Source organism: Filicampus tigris, chromosome 3, assembly GCF_054856515.1.
Source record: "Filicampus tigris isolate MCC_2025a chromosome 3, RoL_Ftig_1.0, whole genome shotgun sequence".
In the NCBI taxonomy this organism is placed as follows: domain Eukaryota; kingdom Metazoa; phylum Chordata; class Actinopteri; order Syngnathiformes; family Syngnathidae; genus Filicampus; species Filicampus tigris.
The window spans coordinates 17,457,767-17,483,249 of record NC_141219.1 but is presented as its reverse complement, the minus strand read 5'-3'; the positions used below and the strand labels follow the sequence as shown (position 1 = coordinate 17,483,249).

Here is a 25,483-nt window from a genome sequence, read left to right as displayed (position 1 = left end):
TGTTAACATGATTAAGAGGACAGTTTAAATACCATTTCTAATTGAACCACAAAATGTATCGGCCCATTTGCGTATCAAGCACCAGTGGTGAATTTTTGCAGGAAGATCCTTGTTGAGAGAACAGGAAAAGGTACTGAAACATCGAATAGTTGGACGTGCATTCGAAACGAAGATTAATCATGTTTATGGATTATAGTGACAACTATACGCAGAGGTCAATTGTGCAGTTTTGCACAGAGGACAACGTGTGTAATCCCAGTAGTGTTCAGAAATATCATACTGTAGTCAAAGGCAAGTTTTCTATTCCACTTGACTAACGTGGACGATCGGCCGCAGAGCAAAGCATTCACGTTTCCGAGGACGGCCCAGATTTCGTGAGGAAGGAGGGGTTGAAAACAAGCAGGCCAAGCAGATTTTTCAATGACGGGTCTGCTTTCCATTATGCAGAGGCAAGGCGAGCCGCACCGCAGGACCAAGCGCACCACGAGGCAAGCCAGTCACCACCACCAGCGTCCAACCTGCTACAAACACCACGTTGACGGTGTGCGCAATGAGCCGAACCTTGGCCTTGTTTGTGCGGCATTTGAAAGATGACAAGCCACATTTGTCTCCATGTCATTACAGTATTAGCAAAATGCTTTTTGCACAATCCTTTATTCGAACAACAAACAAAATAGAACGGCGGAGGCCCGAAATTAGAAAGACAGATTGTTGTATTACCCCAGCAGACAGTTTTAGGAGCTCATACCCAAGACACACACGAAGCAATCGGAAAGCTCACGTCGTCCGTTTCAAAGTCCAAATGTCCTGACATTCCTTTCTTCTTGGAGGAATAAATATGCAAATGAAGATCGATGTCACAGTTCGGAGAGAACGCAATACAAAGCTTGCAGCACAATTTGAGCGGAGGACATAAAGACAGCAATAAAGTTGAAAACAAGTCCAATATGGTTGTCCTTTGGTTTAGTTGGCAACGGTTTTAAACTTTAAAACCCACAAAAGTGGTATGACATCAAGTCAAAACCCACTAAATCCATTTTAAAATATGTGTTGAATTCAGGAGCTACCTTGTCTAAACTTAAAGGCCCTGTAAAGTGAATTCAGAGATCCAAACTATATAAAACTGGAGGTGTAGAGGTATACCGGTGGCGTTTTGCGCCATTTCAGTTGTCCCAATAACTTGGGCGTGGCTCAAATGGTGCGCAGTCACGCACTTCAGCCCGCAGTCGTTCAAATCACTGGTTATCTGGTCCAACTAGGAGTTACTTGGTTATTGTTACCTGTTGGTTCAAAAGCTAGCTGGTGGCGAGCACCTCTTCGTCCAGTGTGCAAAGGCCCCGTAATGACCTGGTGGGATACATTCCATCCACCGTAGGGCTTTCAGCTGATCCATTACAGCTAAACATGTAGGGATGTGTAGACATAAGATTTTTCAGCAGGGTGTGGTTTTATGTATTACGGTATCTAAAAATGTCTTCACTTCACAGAGGCTTTAAATGACAATCAATGTTCGCTATGGGGGAATGGTGTGCATTTGAATAATATAACCCGTTGGGTGCTTGGTGCAAGATGTGATGATGTTGGTGGAAGTGGTTGTGCTAGTGAGAGAAAATGAAGTATGGAACAAATAACTACTTCATCTTTATTCATCGTTGTGCTTTAGCCTGTGTCATTTCCTTTGAAAACATCCAATTCAAATCGCACGCAGAAGTCAGAAGGGGGGAATGAGCGTGGGGACGTCCAATAAGTGACCGAAATAAAGACATTTTAGTAACTTGAACAAACAAATGACAATCAATGAATTATGCAAAAAAAAAAAAAAAAAACACAAAAAAACCCACAAAATACTTCAACAAAAGCGAACACTATCTCAATTTGTGTTTGTGTGTGCACACATCCCAGCGCTGTGTCGCCTACTTTTTTTTTTTTTTTTTTTTTTTAACCGCACACGCAGCGGGAACGTGTCATTCCAGACGTGCCCGCCCAATTTGGGCGGGGAAAAGATCACAGATCGAACCTAAGGCTGTCCCCCGCAGCTGAGTTTTTGGGGGGTGTTGGATGGGTGCAGTGGCTCAGACACACCGAAGAGCCACCTGGACACAGGGGGTGACACAGAGAACAAATGGATCCAACGGGAAATGTACAAAGTAAACGAGGGCAGCTCTTGCAGTGAATTCTATCTTTTGATTACGTTGCCATCTCCAGTGCAAACAATCTAAAAACAAGCAAAGTCCTTAAGGACTGCATGTTCTGCCTTTTTTTTTTTTTTTTTGACATTTTAGTCTAAATAGTTGCAAATATGCCTGCCACATTATCATACTTTGTGCACAGAAAGCTTATCTTAAATTCTATAGCGCAATAAAGACTTTGTTTAGATACTCTGTAGACATAAAAACCCAGAGAGTGTTCACTTCAGATTCCGTGTAGCCCAGTCCTCGCTGTGCGTGAGGTCTCAACCTGTACCTGGATGAGTAAGAGGAGGAGACAAGCAGGCTTGGGATGATGATGTTGACGATGCTGGTGATTGGCCCGGTTAATGCGCTCATTCAAAAACGGGCCTTTTCACTGCGGCTCTCCTAATGAAAAAGGCCAACACTGATCATTTCTGGTGGTTCCGCTCAGTGGAGAGAAGATACCCCAGCAGTCCAGTTTGCAGTTCTCCATCTGAACCGCCGATTCTTTTCCATTTTTTTTTTTTTTTTTTTTTTTGTCGAGAAGAAGAACAGAAAACGACAGCAGTGGTGCACAGAGAAGAGCGAGCTGTTGCAAGGAATTCTTGGTGAATGCAACTTGTGTCTCCTCTTGGGGAGGGGTGCTGGAAAAGCTGGCTCTCAAGGAAGCATGGACACAAGGGAAGAGGAGGAAAATCTTGCAAGAGAACAAAGTCGGGCAGTGTTCCTGTTCATCATATGTTCCGCATGTGTGTTTGTGTGTGTCACGTGTAAGATGAGGGGAGCTGTGTTAGGTATGTTATTTGTGAGTGTATGCATGTCGCCTGCTTCGTTGCCAATGTGCGTGCGTGCATGTGTGCGCGCGTGCGCCTACAAGAGGTCAACGCGGCGGTAGTACAGCAGGTAAGCGGTGCGTTCTGCGATCTGCTTGACCACCAGGTATTGGTTGATCACCTTCACCGCCTGGTCGTCGATGCGCAGCCAGCCGTTAAGACCGATGTGGAAGACATCCGTGGTGTAGTGACCGCCAGTGGCGCTGTTCCCATGGTGATAGACCACTGCCAGGGACAAAGTGAAACATGTCGTCTTAATGCCTCTTTACTCATTTAATTTGAGCAAGATGGTAAATAGTAACATGTATGCAAAGACGTTTGAGCATTTGTTTGATACGGATTTTAAGGTCCAAGTACTAAGTGCGCTCTTTGTCCTCACTGGTAAGACAAACACAATGGTAGTAATGTTTTTTTTTTCGCCCCACACTCATGTCACTTATGGCCTACCTGCACTACCTAAACTACCGTGATGCATGATTAACACTAGAATAGACGTGCCACGCACCGGAAGCCTCCTGAACCCAAATAGTAGCACCAAAATGCCCATGAGTAGTGTGGTCAAAGTTGGAAAAATATAGTACCGTGGTGAAAGGCAGTAGTGGAAAAACACTTCATTCACTGCCAATCATTTTCAGACCCTCTTTCACCCTAATGTTTGAAAAAATTTGAAAAAAAATATAAATAAGTTCCTGGGAATGAATGGCTGGACTGTGAAAAGACAAATAAATGTCAATGGTTTGAATGAGTTAAGATAGCTGTTCTCCTAGTGCACAATAGTCCTTCTACAATTGTCGAATAAATGCTCAAACAGCAGCGGGTGGTGGTTGATCGATGTTTGCAGTGTGCTGTGTTGGTCATTAAAAAATAAAAAAAATAAAAATCAATAGGATAGGAGGGTGCCAATGACGTGTCAAATTTCAGAGGCCAATAAAAATATCAGCTCAAATGCACTGTTATCTGTGTTTTCACATATATTGGGGTGGGTCAAGTGTCACTGAATATGGAAGAAAGATCATTTCTGGCCAATGCTGACAAGTACTTTTCCCAAAACACCATCTGAATGTAAGCCAAATAAAACTGTGACCTGTTACAAAATGAATACAAAGTAGAATTGCAATTTCCAAAGCAAACAAAACCCCTGAGCTCACCTGCAAAGAGCCTGTACGTTCTTTGGCCTTTCACAACTTTGCTCCTCACTCCAGAAGACAGCAGGTCTGCAAGGATATCACATGAAAGACTTAGTATAAACTTGTGAGTTGCATCCTGTACTATTGCTGTCCAGTAAAGTGGACGCCAGTGCTTGAATACCGCCGTGTACTTAAAACGTAGAGACTACCTAATACTTGCCCCGTGCCAGAGACATTTACATTCAAGATTTGTACGAGTAAATAAAGCTCTGATTGATTGAGGTGTCTGGCAAATAAAACATAAAAAAAAAAGGTTTTACTAGGACCGTGGTCTCTTAAAATGGTCATACCTTTGCTTATTTCCAGGTCAACGGGGTACTCGATGATCTTGTTGAGTTTCTGACAGCCTCCAGTCTTCTCAAAGACAAATCTCTTGAGATGGAGCACGAGGACGGGCGGCAGCTCCTCCAGCGTCACCCTCCGACTGACCTCAATCTGACACGAGGGACAAACGTGCGTGCAATCACGACTAATTGTAGGGATAACAAGATTTGTCCCAGACCATAAAAAGAGTTTGTGTGACGCAGATTTATAAGCGTGGAACTTAAGATAAAACCCAGTAAAAAATGTTGCAAATAAGAGGAAAGGCAAGACGAGAGAACAGAAGAGAACATTTTGATCTCGCCAAGTGACAACTCGTAAATCATTTTGGTGTTTTGGAGGCGTTGGACACACAACGTTGTGTGTCTGCAGCAGGTTGAAGTCAACCCAAAATGAAGATAACCTTTAGCAGCACCACTACACCCGGCATATGTTCAAGAACAATTAGAGGACAACAACAAATCTCAGCCCCTCTGGTGAAAAATGAACAAAGAACTGGTTGGAAAGGATGTTGCATTCTTGTCTTACGAACAAATGAGCCAACTAAAACTCAGCGTACAAGCCAAGAATAGTACCAGCAGTGGTACAAGTGATGTCTAACAGCACGTAGCATCCACATGTGGTACTTCTTTCATACCTCCTGCTTGCTTTTGGAAGTGTAGCCCTGAACCGACTCTCGGGCGACGAGCGTTTCCAGGGCCTCCTGGACCGTGCGGACCTTCTCCGACTGGATATCGAGCTGCAGCGTAAAGAAGGGCTGCAGTGTGGCCGACTCCTTGGAGTTCTGCTGATACACCACCGACCTGACGCACAAGTGGAACACCAGGTTAGAGAACACCTCGGGTCACACAGGAGTGGGCTTTCCCACCCTTTTGGTTTTTGCACTCAAGGTAGGTAGGCAAGTTAAAACAAAACATGGATTTTGTGTGTTTGCCGACTGCCGCCAAATTACCGGAGTGATCTTTTGGGGGGTTTTTGTAACATGTTTGTTTACCTCTTCAAATAAAGCGCTTTTGAATACAGGATATAAGCAGTCAGGTGCAAAACCAAGGAGGTGGCAAGCCCATCTGGGGTCCATCGCTCTATCCCTAATCAAGTGGCCACCCCTTACGGATACAAACATGTTTCAACAATATACTGTAGTTTGTTTCACATCAAGATGTTAGGGCGACACTTTGTTGTTTACAGTGCTTGCCAAAGTAAATTGATTTGTATGCACTAATTCAATGGGCAGAGATTTTCAATTTTAAGAAACTTTTTGTACCCAGCATGCACAAAAGATGCCACTGCATTTGAATGACAGTGAATAATGCTGTTGGCATTTGTTTATGAAACCATCCCCCTCCTCAGGCAAATGGATTTTCCTAATGTAATATCCCATAGATAACAGTTTAAGGCACAAAACCCGCAACAGTCCCAAGTGAAAGATATCGGACGGCAGAATCTCGCAATGTTGTCCAATCCACTGGTCTGCATTATAAGCCTTGCTTACAAAATGACGGAACCCAGTTTGAACATTTGTGAGCATGCAGAAATGAGTAGGCTAGAGTAAGTGGAAAAGACTTTTCTTTTATGACTATGAAATTCTTCATTTAACTTTCTTTACTTCAGCACATACAAAATAAACACCCAAATGAACCGGAATTAATAATATGAGCTAGTCAATTTTTGGAACCCCGCCAGACTGTCATTGGGCAACAAATTCTTCCCTACAATACATGAACATTTACGAGTTCCCAAAATAACCACAGAGAGCAAATGAGCAGACAAACATATTCACCCCCCCCCCCCCCCCCCGCCACGTTCTATTTTTCTGCTTCCAAACAATGTTGAGAAAATAATGTGGCCTGTGCCAGACCAGAAGCTCACAGAACCAGTTATTAAAGCCAGCTTCGCCCACTCTGGGTCTTGCATTTCAAGCGGGCCAGAGGTTAAGTGTGTCTGTGGGTGGATACCACACGCCTTCACTCTCATGAGACATTCACAGACGCAACGCTGCTATTTTAGTTTTGGTTTGGTCTGCGTACCTAATATGTCCTCCGAATATGTCAGTGATGGGTGTGCGGACAAAGTCAGCTTGGCGAGTGATGGAAGTCTTGTTGCGGGGGCCAACTTGCTCCCACTCGTCCTCACTCCCCTCTTCATCCTTGTCGGCGTTGCCATCCTCCACACCTGGCAGGGACTCTGGGCCGTTGGGTGTGGGCGCTTCTGCTCAAAACAAATGAGCGGGGGGATTGTAAACACTTGACATTATTATGTGTTTATTTTAGGGATGCTCCGATCGATCGGGCACCGATCATGATCGGCCAATTTTCGTGAAAAATTACATGATCGGAATATTAGCCTTTTATTTTATATCACCCGCAGCTCATGCATGGCTGCCGCGAGACGAAATGGCCCAAAAGTTGATTTGTTTAATAAGCGACGACGTCCCTCCGTCCAAAAGCATCACTCGCGCCGCCCTGCGCGCAACCGCCTGCGCAAGCTACATTGACTCCGATTGAAACGCGCCGCCAGAAAGGCTCCCTAACGCAGTCGCGCCTCCGCTGCGAGCAGAGGGCAGGGACGCAACACAAGGCTGCCAAGCATGAGCTGCGGGTGATCGGATATTTTGAGTGGCAATAAAAGGCTTTGATCGAATATTCCGACCACCGCAGTTGGTGTGAACATAGCATTGTCTGCTGTGTGTGGAGTTTGCGTCGTGTAATACTGTATATGCCATGAAGATACCTTGTGGCCAAAAGTTTCAACACAACCAACTTAATCCAACATTTGAAGCAAGAAATTGGGAGACTATGGTGAGTTTACGGGGCTCACTGCATTGAATAAAGTCAAGGCGGACACAGCGTAGTACGTGTTACTAAAAGCTGGTTAAATTTAAGTTTTTCAGTTATCTTTGTGACTGAGTAATTGTTGTATTGTGCCAGCAACTGTTTTGTATTTCTTCATGCTTTTGAAAATATATATATAGATTTTTGTCAAAATTACGGCAATAATTTGGCAGGTTTTTTTCCAGATGATAATGCATAATAGCAGTCACCATAAATAAATGGAAAAATATGCAGATATTCCATGTGATCGGTATCGGCCGATTTCACTCATGGTCGGTATCATAAAACCTGATCGGAACATCCCTAGCTTATTTACTGAAAAGTGCCACCTTGTCCTCTTGTGAAATGAACATTTCCAACAAATTCCACAGTGGTTTCACACACTGTGCCAGCTGACACGCGAGTGTCTGTCAAAGGTGCTTACTCTCTTCCTGAGGTGAGATTAGTTTTTTCAAAGCCAGCATCTCCTCGTGCAGCCCGTTGAGAATGAAGCCAAGATACTCCTCTGCATCTTCTTGTCGACCCTGGCAACACATCGGCACCAATTAAAACACACAAAAAATGCCGACCGTCAAAGAAAACTCTTGAGTCAAGGTGTGTGCGCGCATACAAACTGCACTCATTAACTGTGTTGTTTTCATACAATTTGCAAGAAAATACCTTTTGAGTATTGTTGGATTCAGCACATTCAGTGCGTTCATTTGCGTGCCTTGTCAAATTCTAATTAAAAATGTACATTTTGGAAAACTAAGAACACTGGCTTCTAAGACTGAGTGTTCCAGAGATCTCAGAAAAAATGCAAATACACAACACCTTTATACAACAAAGTCAGAGATCTTGAGGTTGCCTACCTTTTCCGAGAGACTGGACTTGATGAGCGTGAGGAGTCTGTAGATGTACGTTGGCTCAAAGGGAACGCCCGACCGAATGTCTTTCACCAGTTTATCACCAACGGCTGTGGACAAGACTTTTGGTCAGTGTTGCAAGCGCATCAAGTCAAACCATTTTCAGGAAAAGCAGCTTACTTGGTTTGGGTTTAGCAGGCACCGGCATGTTTGTGAACTCATTCACCAGCCTCACACTTGATCGTAAGGCACAAAAGGCGATCAGTTAGCAAAGGCACATTAACTCAACACCACAGCAGGATGACAACGTTACTCACAAGTTGTCTATCATGGGCGTGGAGGTGCACGGTCTCTGCGTTTCATTGTGCAGCGGAATGGACTTCATCAGGTGATACATGGGAGGACACGCGATCAGGGCCTGGAGAGTCTGAGGACTTCGAGTCAGGAAAGAAAAACTGGCAGGGCGAAAAGATCGTTGATTGATGAGATCAGCGTTTCCCAACATTTGAGCCAAGGACAGATTTTATTAGAAAAATCGCACGACATATCATCAGAAAAATACTGTCGTAAAAAAAAAAAAAATATGTACACTGAGGTACTGACAACGTGATTTCAATTTTGTCAACAAATTCACTGTGTTGTGGTGTATGAATTGCAACAGGTGGATACACAGGTGAATAAAACCAGGCGGGCATAAACGAGACTGGCTGTTTGGTCTAATACACAAACAAGTTACCGCAGGAGTTAGTTTGTAGAGCAGCATATTTAAAGTAGACATTATTGTATCTTCTACTTTATCCATTTAATATTAATTTGCTATTATCGGTGATGTTATGTTTTGTGCGCAATCTTTACAATGCATGGTAGCACTTGGTTACAGCTTCTTTTTCAAGTGCTCTAGGAAAAGTCCAGTGCCACTAAGGAAAAGGGTTAAATAGTGTTTATACACATTTATGAAGGCAAATGGTGAAAGGATACAGCGTTGATGTAGCACCAGTTGCCTTTGTTGACGAGTCCTCTCGGCTGCAAAGACACTGGTTTATGTATCAACTTCACATTCTCAATAAGTTCTGGGGATTCAAACAGACAACAATCTTAAACAGGCAGGCTCCTTGCACACCATCAGTAGCATGCAATCAGGTGTTGACGATTTGTAACATGTTCCTTCTTCCAGCCGTGTCTCCTGTGACAGCAACATGAGAGACGTTTGAACGGGAGAAAGGTTATGCTGTACCACGCCTAGGAAGGGAGACTGCCATTAGAACACAGCCCCCATGGTAACGTGGACAGGGTGACATAGCGGATGATTTCGGGGCGCGGGGGATAATGAGTACCAAATTCAACTTGTTAGTTATGTTATTAAAACTAATTCATAAACCAAAGACTCACTAAGAAAGCCACAAGAACCATAATGGGACAATTTCACTCGTCAATCACGAAAACCATCTGGTTTGCCACACAGTTATGTAAAACTGAAAACACAAACAGGATTAAGTTCTGTTCTGTGTTCATGTCTACAAATATGTTCTTGGGTATCAGAGTAAAATTAAAGCCGGCTGTAAGTCTTCCCGAATGTGAAAACACTCCAGACGAGGAATATAAAAACAAGCAAGAGGACACATTTCCTTGATTGCCAGGCATTGTCTTGTCCCGTTTTCAACATGCAGCAGAAACATTTTGTCATTTGACACACTGGAAAAAAACATTGCGGCCTGCAATGCAACCAGTATGTCAGGTGTATGCAATAGAACTCCAAGAAAAGTGCTCAGTTTGTTTCTATCTGTCCTTATTGTCACATTTCCAAGATATCCAAGTGAGGATTAACTAAAGACGACACTTAAGCATACACACCTGTTATTATGCGCTCCCCCCAAAAAAACAACTTATTTTCCCCCGCTCTGATTTGTGGCTCATATGCCTGGATAAACACTGCCATCAAGTGGTCAAAACGATATTGCATTTCTTAATGCGAGGCGCTCACTACTAAGTTAGTTGTTGAAATAGTGTGCAGAAAGTCATACAGTAGTGGGGGAAAACAAACAAGAGTAAGACACAGACCTTTCATGAGTGTGCTCAATTGCATCACTAGTGGGGACAAATGGTATACTATTACTTGGGCCTTAAGATGGTTGGCAAAATTAAATAAATGCTTAAGTGTGCTAATAGAACTCTTAGCAGCATAAAACATTACTTGTTATAACTTGTATGGTGAATGTGTACTTGTACACGAACCTTAAGATTGACTAAATGTGTACTAGTACTACCACTGAGACTGCAAAATATTACTAGTTAACATTTATTGCTTCACGAGTAGTACTAGTAGCACACAAATGTCAACTAGTGCACAGTTGTCTCACGAGTAACAAGTTTATCTACTGGTATGTCAAAAGTTGTCCTAGTAATGTGTAGAAATGTCACACAATAATGGAAGGCAGTAGTAGAAAAACATGACTAGTTAGTCTTTCTAAAAGTGCGCAAAATTATTATTCTGGAAGTCAAAACGCGTACTAGAGACAGGGCTGTACACATTGTAATTGTGATTATAGATCAAAATGATCATGTTTGGGTTACTTTCTACTGCACTACCTTTCAACTATCATATAGAATACAAAACAAAGTTTTTACTGTGAAAGTATACTTTAAAATAAATCATTTAACAATTTAGAATAAATGATTAAACAACAAATAAATTACTCAAACACTTACCCAGACTTATCTTAGTATATATGGAAACATCTCCTTTGTTTTTTAGGCAGCTTAATACAACCTTAACCACGATTTGGCCCGTCTTAGTGGTTGGCTGACTACTGGTTGAGAACATGCCGATTAAATATTCTGCAGAGATGTGCCGGCATTTAAATTGTAAATATTGCCAACGATCAGGTCAATGTAATTGTGGCAGCCCAAATCATGATCACAATTAAAACTGGATTGATTGTGCAACCTTACTAGCGTATGGACTTTACGTTGGATATAAAGGATATGGGATAAACGCTCAAACAGCTTTCCATAAAGGGCGCCTTTTTTGTACAGCAGCCACATGAAGCATCTTTCGCGGAATACCTGCAAGTTTAGGAGCCATGGGGTCCTCCGATACATGGACAGGGCCTTCCTTGACCTCAACAGATTTCTCCTCGGGTGGCTCTGGTGTCATGAGGGGAGGGCCAACGACTTCCACGGCATTCTTAACCTCCACAAAGGCTGGAGGGCTGCCAGGAAGCGGCTTCGAGTTGTGGAAGAGGCTAGCCCAAGACTTGGGGGGGTTGGTAGTAGGCGCGGCCGGAACAGCAGGCGGATGCGATGACTCCGCCACTGTCGTTTGGGCAGCGCAGTGCGGAGAGGCCTGCTGGGTCAAATCGTCACTCTCACAGTCTTGCTTGTGTCCATCTGCACTAACAGGAGTGCCGGACTGTGCCAATCCATTACTCTCTGCCACCTCCGCTCCCTCGGGTTCAGTAGTCATAGCAGCAGAAGCAGGAAGAGGTGATTTGGAGCGGGGGCTCCGTGGACTATCTGAAAGATTGGGACTCTGTGGAGCCAACTGATCTGGCTGTTCATCTGCAGTCCTTGATCCCTCAGTCATGCTTCTGCTTTGACATGAGGACGAACAGGGGGAAGTTGCATTGGTGCCATCCGATAAAGAGGCCGTCCCACTTTTTAAGTCCGACGACGAGTCATCAGGGCTATCACAAGTCCTCTGATTGGCAGTGGGTGCGGCCGTCGGAGCAGCTCTCGCCGTGGGGACGGCGCTCGGAGAGGAAAGGCTGGTCCCCGATAAAGTCTTACAGTCTGCATCCTCAGCACCGTGTTGCGAGGCGCCGAGTGCGTGTCCATTCACGAGTGCTGTCACAGGCGTCCCATCTGCGGCACTGTTGGTGCCGGTTGATGGGTCCAGATAATTGTAGTACCCCGGTGGCCGCTTTTTCTTTTTCTTCCTCTCTCGCTGTCCCAGGCCACCAGGCAACCCGTCCATGTCCTGGCACACCTGATGATTGTCCAGGGCCAAAGCTTCCGAGTCGGGCCCGTCCTCAGAGTTGAAGTGGCTTCCATCCGGGACGTCGCTCACCGGGGTCGTCGTCTGTTGGGTCTTCTGGGCCGGCTGGCAACCCAGGATGAACTCGGGAGCCTGTGGGTTCAGAGTGCTCGACACCTTGTACAGAGTGTCGTTCATCCCACCGACGGGCTTGGAGTCCATGACCTCATCAACACCAAACTTAATGCGCTGATAGTCATCTCCTGCAGATAACATTATACAGACATACAAATCAATTAGACAAATTTAGAGATAAATTGAACAAATAAGTTGGATTCGAATACAGCATACACAAATACACAAAAAGCCCAAAATATGCAATTAGGCGTAGATGCAGATGCATCTCAATAAATTTGAATATTGTATAAGTTATCTTAATCAGTACTCTTGTTCAAAACTACGTGCTGACTAAAAATGTTGTTTTTTTCACCACATTTGTGTAGATTCGCAATCACCCAACTTGTGGCAATCAACATTTGTATTGAGACAAATTGCCTTTCTTTTACCTCGTTTTTACTTGCCGGAACAAGGAATAGGAGACTACAGTGGAAACCGTGCCTGCTAGAACAAAGGGACCTATGACTAGATGATGCATTTAACTGTATTGCTAAATTGATCAAGGTGGCGGCGTTGGTGGTATGGGCGCGTGTAGGCGTCTTTACGCATGCATATACCACCTGGCGCCGCCTTCAAGAAAGCTTGCTCTGCAGCAGCAACGAGCTACAACATAGGGAGGAGCCTCTCCTCCATGGTGAAAAGTAAATAAAACAAAGCGGCTTTGAGTATTGAGGAACCAAGCCGAAAGCTGAGAACAACATCACAGCATGTGACTAAAAGGGCCACTTACAAGAGATGTTGGGCGCAGCATTCTACGCGCAATAATTTCTGTCGTGTGCGTAGCTTGTGTTGTAGAGGGACCGCTGACATGCTGTGCAACAATGCGGTCACGCGGTGCAATGTAGCCACTGTTGCCCGCGAGAGTATAAAGAGGCCTTTAGGCTAATATTACAATCAAAATTAGTACTGTGCTGCCTTGCCATTAATCTATTATGCTCTTTTTGGTGTGCAAGCCTCAGCCACCAGGGGGCAGTATAATACAAACAGACATCAGTTTAACAACTGAGTTGTATTATTAATCTCTTTTTCCACAGAGGAAAAAGATCTGCGTTGATTCACCATTTGTGGTCAAATATCCATTGCTTAAAGGGTTACAACACTAAATGAATTTTGATTACAAATAATCCACTTGTCCAATCCCTGAATCACTTATATTCTAATTTATTGAGATACACCCGTACATCGCCCAACAAACCAAAAGCACTGTCTGGTAGGCTTAAACGTATTTCAGAAATGTGAAAAGTGAAGACTTTTCTTGGAGATGGAATATTTTGTAATACAATGACAACAGGTTGAAAGATAAATGATAGCATGAGTTTAGAATATACACATAAACTACCTCAGATTTGAATAAACTCATTTTTTTTCAAGTCACACACTAAAGTTAACCACAACAAAATCAATGTGCATTTCTGTAATTAGAATGTAGTGCAAGGCTGCTGTGTAAATGTGAGGCGCCAAATGAAAAAGTGAACAAACAGGAAATATTAGTGCGTGCAAATTAGGAAAACGGCTTCATTGTAGTGACTAAGCAAACTGGTAACGCAGAGTACACAAAGCAGTGTCCTCCAATGGTCAACAAGGCGTGAAGACTGCAGTTACCTGCTCAGATAAGAAAAGGCCCGCTGTGTTAGTCGGACTGAAATCACACGCCACAATTGTACAATGCAGTTGAACCCCATCGACTGGTGTTAGGAAGACACCAACAAAAAAAAAAAAAAAACACACGCTCAGTCAATATGTCAATTTGTTAGATTTAATTCTTCCCAAATAGATGGAAAATCACCCTGGGGCCTTGCAGCGGTGAAATGCACTTTAATGCAAGAGAAGATACGATACATAAGAGGATCTTGAGCATGCAAAGCTCTACAGATTTGACCAACAGGCAAGAGAAAGAATACAGGCACACGGTTTAGGAAGCCACCAGATATAAAGGGCTGGATTTTCTTTTTTTTTTTTTTTTTTTTTTTTTTTTTAATTTGTCAGCAAAACGCACAGCAGCGAGCCAAGCCACGGTGTTTGGGGCTCTTCCACTCACCGCAACCCTGCAGTCCCATTGACTCCATTATATATGGTACAGCAGGAGTGCAGTAACCTCCTAAATAGTCAATACAAATCAAGTTAAACAACAATCATTTGAATATGCATCTTTTTTTATGTATCTTATAAAAGGTGTTTTTCATTTGGGATGTCTTTGAATATATTCTTAAAATAAAAGACCTAAACGCATTATCTTTAATCGCAAATACATTTTTGTACAGATGCATACTAAAAATGTAACGCTCCCCACTTTCCCAGTCTAGTGAGACCATCTCAGCCTGGGATATAAATAGTATTGCAAATTCAAAGCCTGCTTTGATATAGCATACGCCAAAAGTCTTTGAGATATGTGCTCAACATAAATTTCAAAGTAAGCTTTTTATTCTTTTCTCAAACAAGAACAATTCTCAAAATGTTGATTACATTTTGACTCACCTGTGGTTGTTTTATTAATTAAATTTTGGTGGGGAAAATTTAGCTTTGCTGGAGTGTTTGCTGGTGTGTACTAATTTTCTCAGTATTAAATTAACATGTAGGACTATGTTGACAGATATGTGATGGGGGGAAAAAATTATAAAAGATTCTAGAAGGACAAGGTTTTCTCACAAATCGGCGGGGCTGTACTCTATTATGTTGGCCACTATCAATGACATCAAATATAAATCAAAGGAAAGGGAAAAAGTGTAAGTTAAATGTGCATACCGGAAGATTGACTGACACATGGTGCTTTGTCGTTGAATGGTGGAAGCTGGAAAGAAAGAGGGGGGTGGAAAGCTCACATTAGTACCATTACATAGAAAGACACGAAAAAAGTACAAGTGATCTTCTGAAATAACACACTCGGGATGCATGATTGTAGACGAGTGATTCCAAGTGAGAGATCGTGTGTTCCAAGGGAAGTTATCTAATTTCATTTACAATACAATACTATTTATAGAGCACATTTCATAACATTTAATTGTATTAATTGTATAAATGTATGCACCAGTTACTATTTACACTACAGAAAATTGCTTTGCATTCAATTAAATAGCCCAGATTAAAAACTGTCCGTAAATTTGTGAGTAAATTGAGACGCGATCATTACTTCAGTATAGATACTTTTGGTGACATTTGTTTGCTGGTGTGGTGTAAGACTTTTTTTCAATGAACAATAAATGTTCAATACAACATACGTACAGATTTAGAGCAGTATTGTACAGCTACTACAATGTGAGTGTACATAAAACATAAATCAAGAACCATTTCCTCTTCACAAAAACAATTTCAGAAATAATGTTGACCCTCCTTACCTCAACATAACATCGTGGAGTCACAAAGAACTGATTGATCTCATCTGGGCTGAATTCCCCAAAGATATACTGCGGAGACAAAATACAAACATGAGCTATATGGAGAGGCAACATTTGACAAGTGTATGCAATTAGATGCTGTAATCAAAATGATATTGTTTTGAAATTAGGTCAAATAAAAAAGCACAATTGAGGACAAAGTGTCCTCGCATTAGGAAATGATTAAAAATTGGATTTTAGTAGCAGTAGCAGCTCTAGCGAGCCTGAGCAAAGCTACCAGTAAATCAACTCCAAGGGCTGAGTCATGGCAGGTTAAACATAAACCTTCAACATTTAAAAAAAAAAAAAAAAAAAAAAAAAAGACATTGTAGGCCCCCCCAGGTTTTCTGCCAATTAACACTTATAGTATCAATATAAAAAAAAAAAAAGTACAATAGCAGCTTGTTTTCCATTGATGAAAATCTCTTTCAACAGGGCACAGTGCAGGGGGGTGCTCGGTTTACGACGGGACCCCAAATTTCGACTTATATCTGAACGTGCAACTGACCTCCCTTAACTGGTTTAATTATATGATCCAAAGAATGAGGTAAGATTATCCTGGTTTAAATGGTTGACTTGGCTTGGAATTTTTGACGCGTGTTCCTTTACTCAGGTTTCCTCCCAAACTCTAAAAGCTTGTGAGATTCATTGAAAACTCTGAATTGGTCATATAATGGTTTGGTCATGTTAATATTCAAAGGTGGGCATTTTACCAAATGTTGCTGGTCTGTCGTTTGTCAGTCCATCATTTTACATGCCAAACGAATAGTGATAGTCTGTCAGTCCATCAGAAGTCCGTCTGTAACACCTGACTTTAAAGATAACAGAGTGTAGAATTTTTGTTTTTGCCATCTAGTGGTGAACTAATAGAATGCAATGTCCTAAATTTGAAGCGCGTGCCTCACTACGGTGCCTCAGACAGACCACACTTCGCGAGCCGACCATTTTATTCAGCAGAGGTGCAAGCAACATATCATAAACGACTTCTAGTATCCCCTCAAGTGAGAAAGTAAGTGCATTGCATTTGTTGCACATGCTGTAGTCATTGATTCAGCAAATTTGTCATCCGGTGATTGTCTCTCCTTTGGGTAAGCGTAGCAGCCACCCATGTAATATAATTAGCAATACTAGACCAATGGTTATATTCTAAAAAACATACGTTGTTCTGAGAGAACTTTTTTTGTGCACATTATTGAAATTAAGTGTTTGGTTTTTTTAATTAATGAACACTGAAAAATCAAAACATTCTACACACTGTCCCTTTAAGACAGGAAAAAGCCTGATTATGAAATAGTCATTCCTGCGAGTACCTTGACGCTCCACCCTCCACATTTTATAGAAATTAAGTGGGGTTTTTTTAAATTAATGAACAATGAAAAATGAAAGCATTCTACACACTGTCCCTTTAATTTAAGACAGGAAAAAGCCTGATTATGAAATAGTCATTCCTGCGAGTACCTTGACGCTCCACCCTCCACATTTTATAGAAATTAAGTGGGTTTTTTTTAAATTAATGAACACTGAAAAATGAAAGCATTCTACACACTGTCCCTTTAATTTAAACCAGGAAAAAGACGGATTATGAAATAGTCATTCCTGGGTGTACCTTGACAGGTGGCGCCACCCTCCATGACCCTACACAGAATAAGCAGTTTTGAAAATAGGAGGATGTATGTACTACAGTATAATTTGAGTACGAGTTGATTGAAACAAATGCATGAAATCATCCCTTCCACTACTACTGATGCTGTTATTTAAAATGCACTGTATAGCCTTTCAGCTGTCACGGAGAGAAGCAATCAAAGAGTCCATACACGCAGGCAAAGCGTAAAGGTGACACCAGCTCACCAGCCGCGCCACTGGTTCAATCGCCATGCTAAAACAGCGGAGCGTGAACGGGGAGGCACACAGAAAAAGAAAGTGCAAGTCAAGCATATAGAACTCTTTGCAAACGAGGCCCCACGTGACAGCCCGCATTGCTGAAATTGCACTCCGACAAACGACAAATAGCCAGCCGTAATCCGGCGGCTTCGGGCGGCTAATACAATGACAACGGGGTGACTGTCGCTTTGCTTTCCTCTGTAGGCGTGCCACACGTACCTCGCTAAGCTGCCTCTGCTGCTGCTTTCCACTGAGGATTACAGCAAATTAGCCATCTGCATCATTTTACCACTTCAGCCAGGGCAACACGTTGACACAACAGGATCACACATTGATGAGCAGGTATCACATGGTATGCAAACGTTTCAAGTGATCTCATGGATTTGAAGATTCATCAAGCTCAGGGTAAAATATGCTTTTGAAATGGTTCCATTGCAACAATGTGCACGCACCTGCCACAGGGTTGGAAAGCTCCAGCGCTAATGTAATTGTTGAAACCTCTGGAGCAAGAATGTGCCTGCATTTTAGTGTCATGTAATAACAGAGTGACAATAACCACCCGGCATGAACTCTGGAGGGTGTGAGGAAGGAAGGAAAAGAGACGCTGCCAATTTGGGGGCAGAAGCAGTTAAAGAATTCCGTGCTCGGACTAACACCCACCTCCTAATATGGGAAGCACAAAGCAAACATTTTTGTGGACAGCGGGTGAAATTCAGGGATACATCAGTGCAGTCGGATGTCTTGGACAAAAAATAAAACTATAAATAAAAACAAGAAAATAAAATAAAAAAAGGATACAAGCCGAAAACACCCATACCAGTTGACCAGCCAGACTCATACCTTGTAGCCAGGTGGCGTAGAAGCCTTATAAAAGATGCTCTGCAAAATGCATATGAACCATTAATCAACAACTAATCTATCATCAAATCAATTGATGACAATTTCAATAATCAATTAATGTTTACAGACCTTGTTTACCCGAATTGTCCAAATCCTCGGAATTTCAACCTCTCAACAGTAAATAGTCAAATTTCTAGTGTCCTCTATGAAAGCTCTATGATTATCTTTTTTCAAAGTAAGACATTTACTCAACATGTTTGCCCATTTTAGGGCATGGTAGGGACCAAATCAGTAACTGAATCATAATTAATTGATGTGCATTCCTACACTGTAAATTTTAAATGTCTTGCTTTTTTTTTAAATAAAGGGATGGAAATTAAATGTTTTTTTTAGCCAATTCATCAACTAATCAAAAAGAATAATTCTAATTGAATTGATTATGAAAATAATTGTAAATTGCCACCCTACTACGTTCCTAATCTGACTACAAGCCTTTTCATTGGCAGGTCTTTGAATAATGCGTACAATAATCACGCATGGGTATGAAGCTGCAAATACATGTATGCACACATTCCACTGGTCCCGATAATCAAATCCCATTAACTTTTAATTAGTTAGCTTCCACCAAAGGAGGTGCCCTCGAGAGAGAGGGACGTCAAGTTTTCACGAGTGTGGGTTTCTACTCTGTGTACAAGTTCCTGGCCACGACTTTTAGAACAACCAGCATTTGTCCATGATGGCTGTGTATTCTTCCAATGATGCCACTTCTCAAATTCAGACTGAGGATGTAAACAAGTCTTTAAATTAGGAATTGTCACACATCGCAAGCCTACCAACAGTTTCCTCAGCAGGGGTGCAAGAAAAATGTCATCATAAACGACTTCTAGTATTTCCTCAAGTCATGAAGTAAGTGCATTGTATTTGTTACACATCTTGTAGTCAGGAACAACGTTCGCCAATTTTGTCTCCTTCGAGTATCTGTAGCACAAAGATGGCAGCGAAACATGGCAGCCTCCTGTAGAGGAGGCACGCACTACGTGATATAGAGATATCACTTCACCTACAATTATATAAAATTAATGTGATAGAGCATATTTTTTGCATATTGTTGAAATGAATAGTGGGTTTTTAAATGATCATTGAAAAATCAAAACATTCTACACATTTTCCCTTTCAGTTAATAGTTCGAATTATCGTGTTAAAGCATTCATTTAATAAAACTATACACATACACACATCAGGTGTCGACATTAAATTGAAAGTACACTTTATCCACACATCTCACAACCAGACAAAAAAACAATTTCTTAAACTATATTATTTAACAAATGCTGCATTTTTAGGGCAAGCAAGGAAAATATATCTAATCGACAGTCAATAGTCTATGGAACCATATGCTGTATCTTGTATGTACACATATGATGATATATGATATTTATAAGCTAAATATGAGCCGGATCTGTGTGTTGATTGACTGTTTTAGTTCCAGTTTAACTTGTTGGCATTAGACGTACTTAGCCGATTCTGACTTGGGGTCCTCCGGAGCCGCACCAGTTCTAAGGCTAGGCTTCGGGCAAGACAGCCCGCCGGGTCGGCCCGGGTGGGATCACAGACCCCGCAAAGGGCCACTGCTGCCACCGGGGGGTCCCAGCGGGCGCCGCAGCTGTGGACATCTGTGGGAAGGGCCCAGTGAACATCCAGAGTATCCACAGCGGCCCGCTCTTGCCGACACAAAGCGAGCGGCAGGGCTGACCGAGAGGAGCTGCCAGTGGGGGCGAGCTGCCGTGCACTTGAGCGGCAGGGCGGGGTGGAGGGCGGAACACGAATTGATTTGTTTCTTCTTCGGTAGTTGCATCAGGTCTTTCCGGTGCACTGCTGTTGATATAGCGCCTCTATAGTGGTGAACGCTGCAACTGCAGTTAAAATACATTGCTGTGTTGAGTGATATCAATCGCTCTTGCTGGGGGCGGGCACAAATTTAGCTGTAGGCGGCCGCCGCGTAATTTTGAACACAGGAAAAACACTGTTATGTTTACATGCAGTCAACCTTCGGGTTCAGGTCAAAATTCTGGTTTGTGAAACATTCAGAATAACCCGTTTACATGCATGAACGGATAGTTACTTCAGTATACATGTTAATTGTGATTATTTGGGATAAGCCGATCTAAAACACAAAATATGGATAACGTCACAATGCAAACAGACACTGTTTCCACTTCTAACCTTCTACTGTGAATAAAACACATTTTATTCATGTCACTCACCACAGTATTAAAGAATTCGCTTTCCTCCTCGCTCCAAAAGTCTGGTTCTGTGCTGCGTCTGAGTTTCGCTATGTTTGTTTACTTCTGATTGTGTATTTCCAGTGAGTTGTAAGCCAGACGCACGGAATTATATACACACACGTCTGGATGCACATTGTAATTTTTGAGACAGAAAAAAAAAATTGACAACGCCACAGAGGAAATCACTGTTTTCAAGATAGGCTCGCATAGCGAGCGGCAACGTAAGACGGCCGCTGGTGGCTTCACTTCTCGCCACGGCAAGTAAGTGACATTGCCCCGCATACTAGTACTTCCTGAACTCAAAAGTCCAAGTTTCCTTGCGGATAGAGCAAGCGCAGAACACAAACAAATGTCTCTTCGCAGGGGGTACTCCGATCATGTTCATATGACCAAATATTTGGGTTAGAAAGGGTTTTTTATTAGGATATTCAGGTTTTTGCACGCGTTTACATGTCCTTTCAAAACCTGAATAATTATTGGCAGTATTCGGGTTTTGAAAGGGTTACTAACTGGATGCAAACATAGTCATTGTTTAACCAACCCTAATAGCAGAGTTCATAACTGACAACACTACACCTGAGGGCTGCTTTAAGATTTGGACTCGGAATTCACATTAACATGTGCCCTCACGTATTACGTCATGTGCTAGGATCGAAGAAAGCGGATGCTTCTAGACTCTGGAGTTGAAGCGCCTGACATACGTGGCAAAAAGATGGATGCTGATTTTTTTTGTCCATCATGGGCAAACCACAGCATCCACTGCAAAGCACTGTCTCCGGACAGAGGAGCAGCTTCAGTACCAGGCTGCTGTCACTATCCTGCTCCTCCTTACCTCTCCATGCCAAGCAGCTTTTTAATTCCACCCTGGTAGGGAAACGTTAATATCACATTCCCTCGATTGTCAACATTTTCCAAACTGATCACCATGCACCTTCAGATCGCACTGGAATTATTACCTCTATTTTATTTGTATATAAAAAAAAAACGTACTTGTAGCTCGATGCTTTCCATATTTTACCTTTTATTAGTAATTCGGTATGATTGCTTGCCTTGTGTTTGCAATGTTCCATTTGAGTTCTTTAACTCGAGTTTTTAATGCAAGCTTGAAATTTCACAGTATTTTTAATGCCTCGACTTGGAGAATGCATCAGAATTTCGTCCCGCACAAAGCTTATTGGTGGGTATTTTGGACAGAAAACTGTCAGCCAATTCGGGAAGGGGTTCCCAGAATAAAAGGGAATATCGTGAAAATAAAAGTACATTTATACTGTTTTACTCTAATTTGAAGGCATTTGGACCATTTTTAATGGTACATCACAAAAACACAAAAGGCAAAGCGTTTTCCGATACGCACACAACCTATTATCTGATTTTTAAGATTCAGAGTGGTGTACTCTGGTTGAAGTTGCCATCCAAAGAGACTCGACATTTAACAGACTCATTTTTGGGAAGTCTTGTCACATCGCTAACATTGACTACGTTTGCATGCAGTCAATATTCGGGTTACGGCCAAAAATCTGATTTATGAGTCATTCGGAATAACCCGTTTGCATGACTTGAGCGTAGAGAGTTATCCCCACACGCATTTAAATAAGTCGATTGAAACGGCGACACAAGGACGGCATGACGCAATTCACGCCATCTCCGCTTTTCACTTGCTTCCACCAATAAAACATCATATTCATGTCACTCACCGCACGAATGATGCAGATGGTTTCCTCTTTGCTTTAAAAGTGTGGAGTCGTATTTAGTCTAGCTTTCGCCTGCTTTGTTTATCACTATATGTATATTTTATTTCCGGTGGGTTGCACACCAAACACCATGCATACAAGCACTTCCTGAACTACAAAGACCATGGTTCTTTGCGGTTGAGCATGCACAGAGCGTCCCATGCAATCGTCGTATTCTGATTGCCGTATCCATGCACGTATATTCGGGTTGGAAAGGGAGTCACCCAGGCGTGATATTCTGAATATTAAAAACCCAAATAAGGGCATATTTGGGTTATTGCACGCATTTACAACCCTGAATACTGACAATATTCAGGTTTTAAAAGGTTTATTGGCTGCATGTAAACGGAGTCATTGAGAATCTATCACTACAGCTTTTGATTCGTGCTTGCTGCAATTTAATGTCAGTCATGTTCTCCATCATTAACTTATGTGCACATTTCAAATATAGGTATTCGGGTGAAAGCGTTTGGAGAACCCCGGCAACAAGGTTAGGTGAAGGTAACTTTGCTGTTCAACTTCCACGATGAAGTCCAACGATGCCCAGAATGTGCATGAACTCATCCTACCCACAGTCGTTAAATATCTCGCAATCGGGAACACGGTGTCACTTTGGACGTAGGCTGCAAGTGGACCTTGTTTCGGGTTAACCCTCACCTCAAGAGACCCGAATAAAGTTCAGAGTTGCGATGCGTCGGCTTCACCAAGTCACTCCTCCCCTCAACTTCCACAGCGATGACACCCATCACAAAATATAAAACATATGCAGCACATACAAACACGGAGGGCAGTTCAACTGTCGCAATTCACGCTAGCGAGCTAAGGGAACGTTAAACCTTTTATTTTTAATACTTCATTGTACTCTTGAAAACGTTCAACCTCGCCACCTGTGCACAGCTGCTAACTTGTCTACCACATAAGTCAGCGTTAATGTGTATTTATAAGGGAATGTGTTATTTAAATGTAGCAACAAACTACTAAACAATATACAAAACGCTTATTTTGCGGCATAGTGGAGAGCAAATGTGCTCTAGGAAGCAGTGGTGGGTAACTTGCGCTCGAGGAAGGCCCCAAGCTAGCCGGAGCAAGTGGGCCATACAAACACGCAGCACTTTTCGGTGTCACTTGACTCTTCGGAATCAATAGCGGACACTCGCGTAACCTCGCCGTTCAAAGTGTCACGGTGAATTGGTAAAGAGCCGTTAAAGTCATTCCCACAGGCGTTGAGAAAATCCGTATAAGCCCCTACGACGAAAGGAGTGTGGGGCCTGTTAGCTCCACCATGCTTGCTGGTGCTGTTCCAACGAGGCTTAGTGGGGGCATTAGCAAGCACTTTTCGACACTTACACTTCCAAAAACAGCAGAGGCCAAGTTTTTAAATGATATCCACACCTCCATGCCGCCGACTTGTCGCTTTAACACGACTCTAGTGCAAATACAAGTGTTCGTCGAACGTTTATGCGGCTGCGAGGTCTAAAAGGAACGTTAGCTTGCTAACTACCTGGTTGCCGAAAGAAGCCATGCTCCCGGTGAGATTTGCTCTCCTCGTCGGACAAGACGAAAACTCTGCCGGGGAGACGTTGGAGGAGCTCAGCGTGGCCGCCTCGACGGGTGTCCTACTGCGACGACGATGACATTTCTCCAGCAGTCAGATGTTTCCGATCCATGTAAAAGGCATTTAGCAACCTCATGCCGTGGGACTCGCCGTCACCGCCATTTCTGTCCAGCGTCTTCTTCGCTCGCTAGGCGGTTAAGGGAGGTTTGGCCAGGCAGCGGGAGCCCAACGAATAACCGCGCAGACTTCCGCTGGCGACTTGGGCTTTCACAATAAAAGCTCTACTACTTAATCTACTTACCCAAAGATCAGTGTTTTGTTTGACAATCTTGGTTGAGCTAAGGCACCCAGTTTAGATGAGAAAAATCACACTAACAAACAAAAACTAAACAAAAAGTAAGAATTCTGAAATATAATAATTCTCTTGAGCACGGAGGTAACATTCCAGCTCACTCCCACCACAAGTCCTCGATATAGAAATATTCTGTACCCTATTTCATTATTTAAAAAAAAAAGAAACTCCTGAGGCATATTTTTTGTAGAATTTACGGCATTTAATTTTTATGGTCTGTAAAAACACTTTTAAAATACAAACACATGTAAACAATTATAATATACTGAGTGAGAGCAAGAGCAATGGAAAACACAAAAATGTTGTACAAACATTGTAACAGTGCAGCGTTCACCCATTTTTTCCAAAATAACAAATCCATAATTTCATATTATATGTCAATAACCATGCCCAAAGATGCACATTATAAAATTAACTTACAGCCATCTCTTTCTGTTACGGTAAAAAAGCAGGGCCGAAGAGGATTTAACATAAGCCGTTTGTCAATATGAAGAAGGCAGAGTATGGTCTCATGACTTCGCCAAGTATGCTCTTCCTAAGAACGTACGCGAAACCGTTCTTCTTAAGAATGTGAGTCTCTTTGTAAATTGGAACGGCCATATACTAGTTAACTTTCCCCTCGACTCTGACGTATTTATGTGATGGCAGCACGAAATGCATACACATTTTCCTAGCCTTCCTTGGTTTAAGCTAGCTGACAAGATCATCCATCCACCCATGTCTCGAGATACGAGGGACGCGACCTGCAAGTTTTTCAAGATATGAGCCGTTGTTTTTAATGAGGTTTTTGCTTTGACTTGATGGCAAAAACCTGGGATACAAGTGCTGTATGGTAGCACTAAATTTCACAACAAATTGTGGTTAGGTTTCAAACTGTTTTTGGCCACTCCCAGTTGAGGATTACTGTCAAACTAAATATAAGACAAAGAGAATTAGACATTGTGTATTTAAAACAACCACATAGCTTTTAAATAAGTCCATTTAGCTTAATGTGAACAAACAATGGAAAACGCCATACACAGGCTAACAAATAGCATCATTGTCACAGTGTTGAAATCCTTTAAGTAACAGATATTTGAACACAAACACAATGGAGCCACAATTAGATCATATGGTTTAATTTACAGTTTT

At 42.3% G+C, this 25,483-nt stretch overlaps 1 protein-coding gene across 4 annotated transcripts; it reads right to left on the bottom strand.

Moving 5' to 3' along the window:
- Positions 1 to 1,628: 1,628 nt before the first annotated feature.
- On the bottom strand, positions 1,629 to 24,231 carry usp10 (ubiquitin specific peptidase 10). Of its 4 annotated transcripts, none has more exons than XM_086025619.1 (15): positions 23,947 to 24,231; positions 15,671 to 15,739; positions 15,081 to 15,126; positions 14,377 to 14,436; positions 11,252 to 12,424; positions 9,167 to 9,258; positions 8,506 to 8,615; positions 8,369 to 8,424; positions 8,195 to 8,310; positions 7,768 to 7,867; positions 6,540 to 6,720; positions 5,150 to 5,315; positions 4,482 to 4,626; positions 4,153 to 4,218; positions 1,629 to 3,229 (listed from the first exon to the last, which is right to left on the bottom strand). In XM_086025619.1, the coding sequence occupies exons 1-15, from the start codon at positions 23,965 to 23,967 to the stop codon at positions 3,042 to 3,044; spliced, it is 2,589 nt and encodes an 862-aa protein (XP_085881745.1). In that variant the 5' UTR covers positions 23,968 to 24,231; the 3' UTR covers positions 1,629 to 3,041. The 4 variants fall into 4 exon arrangements, with proteins under 4 accessions (XP_085881745.1, XP_085881746.1, XP_085881747.1 ...); XM_086025620.1 differs by having other exon boundaries at positions 8,195 to 8,298; positions 23,947 to 24,230; XM_086025621.1 differs by lacking the exon at positions 14,377 to 14,436 and having other exon boundaries at positions 23,947 to 24,230.
- Between the last annotated feature and the right edge of the window lie 1,252 nt (positions 24,232 to 25,483).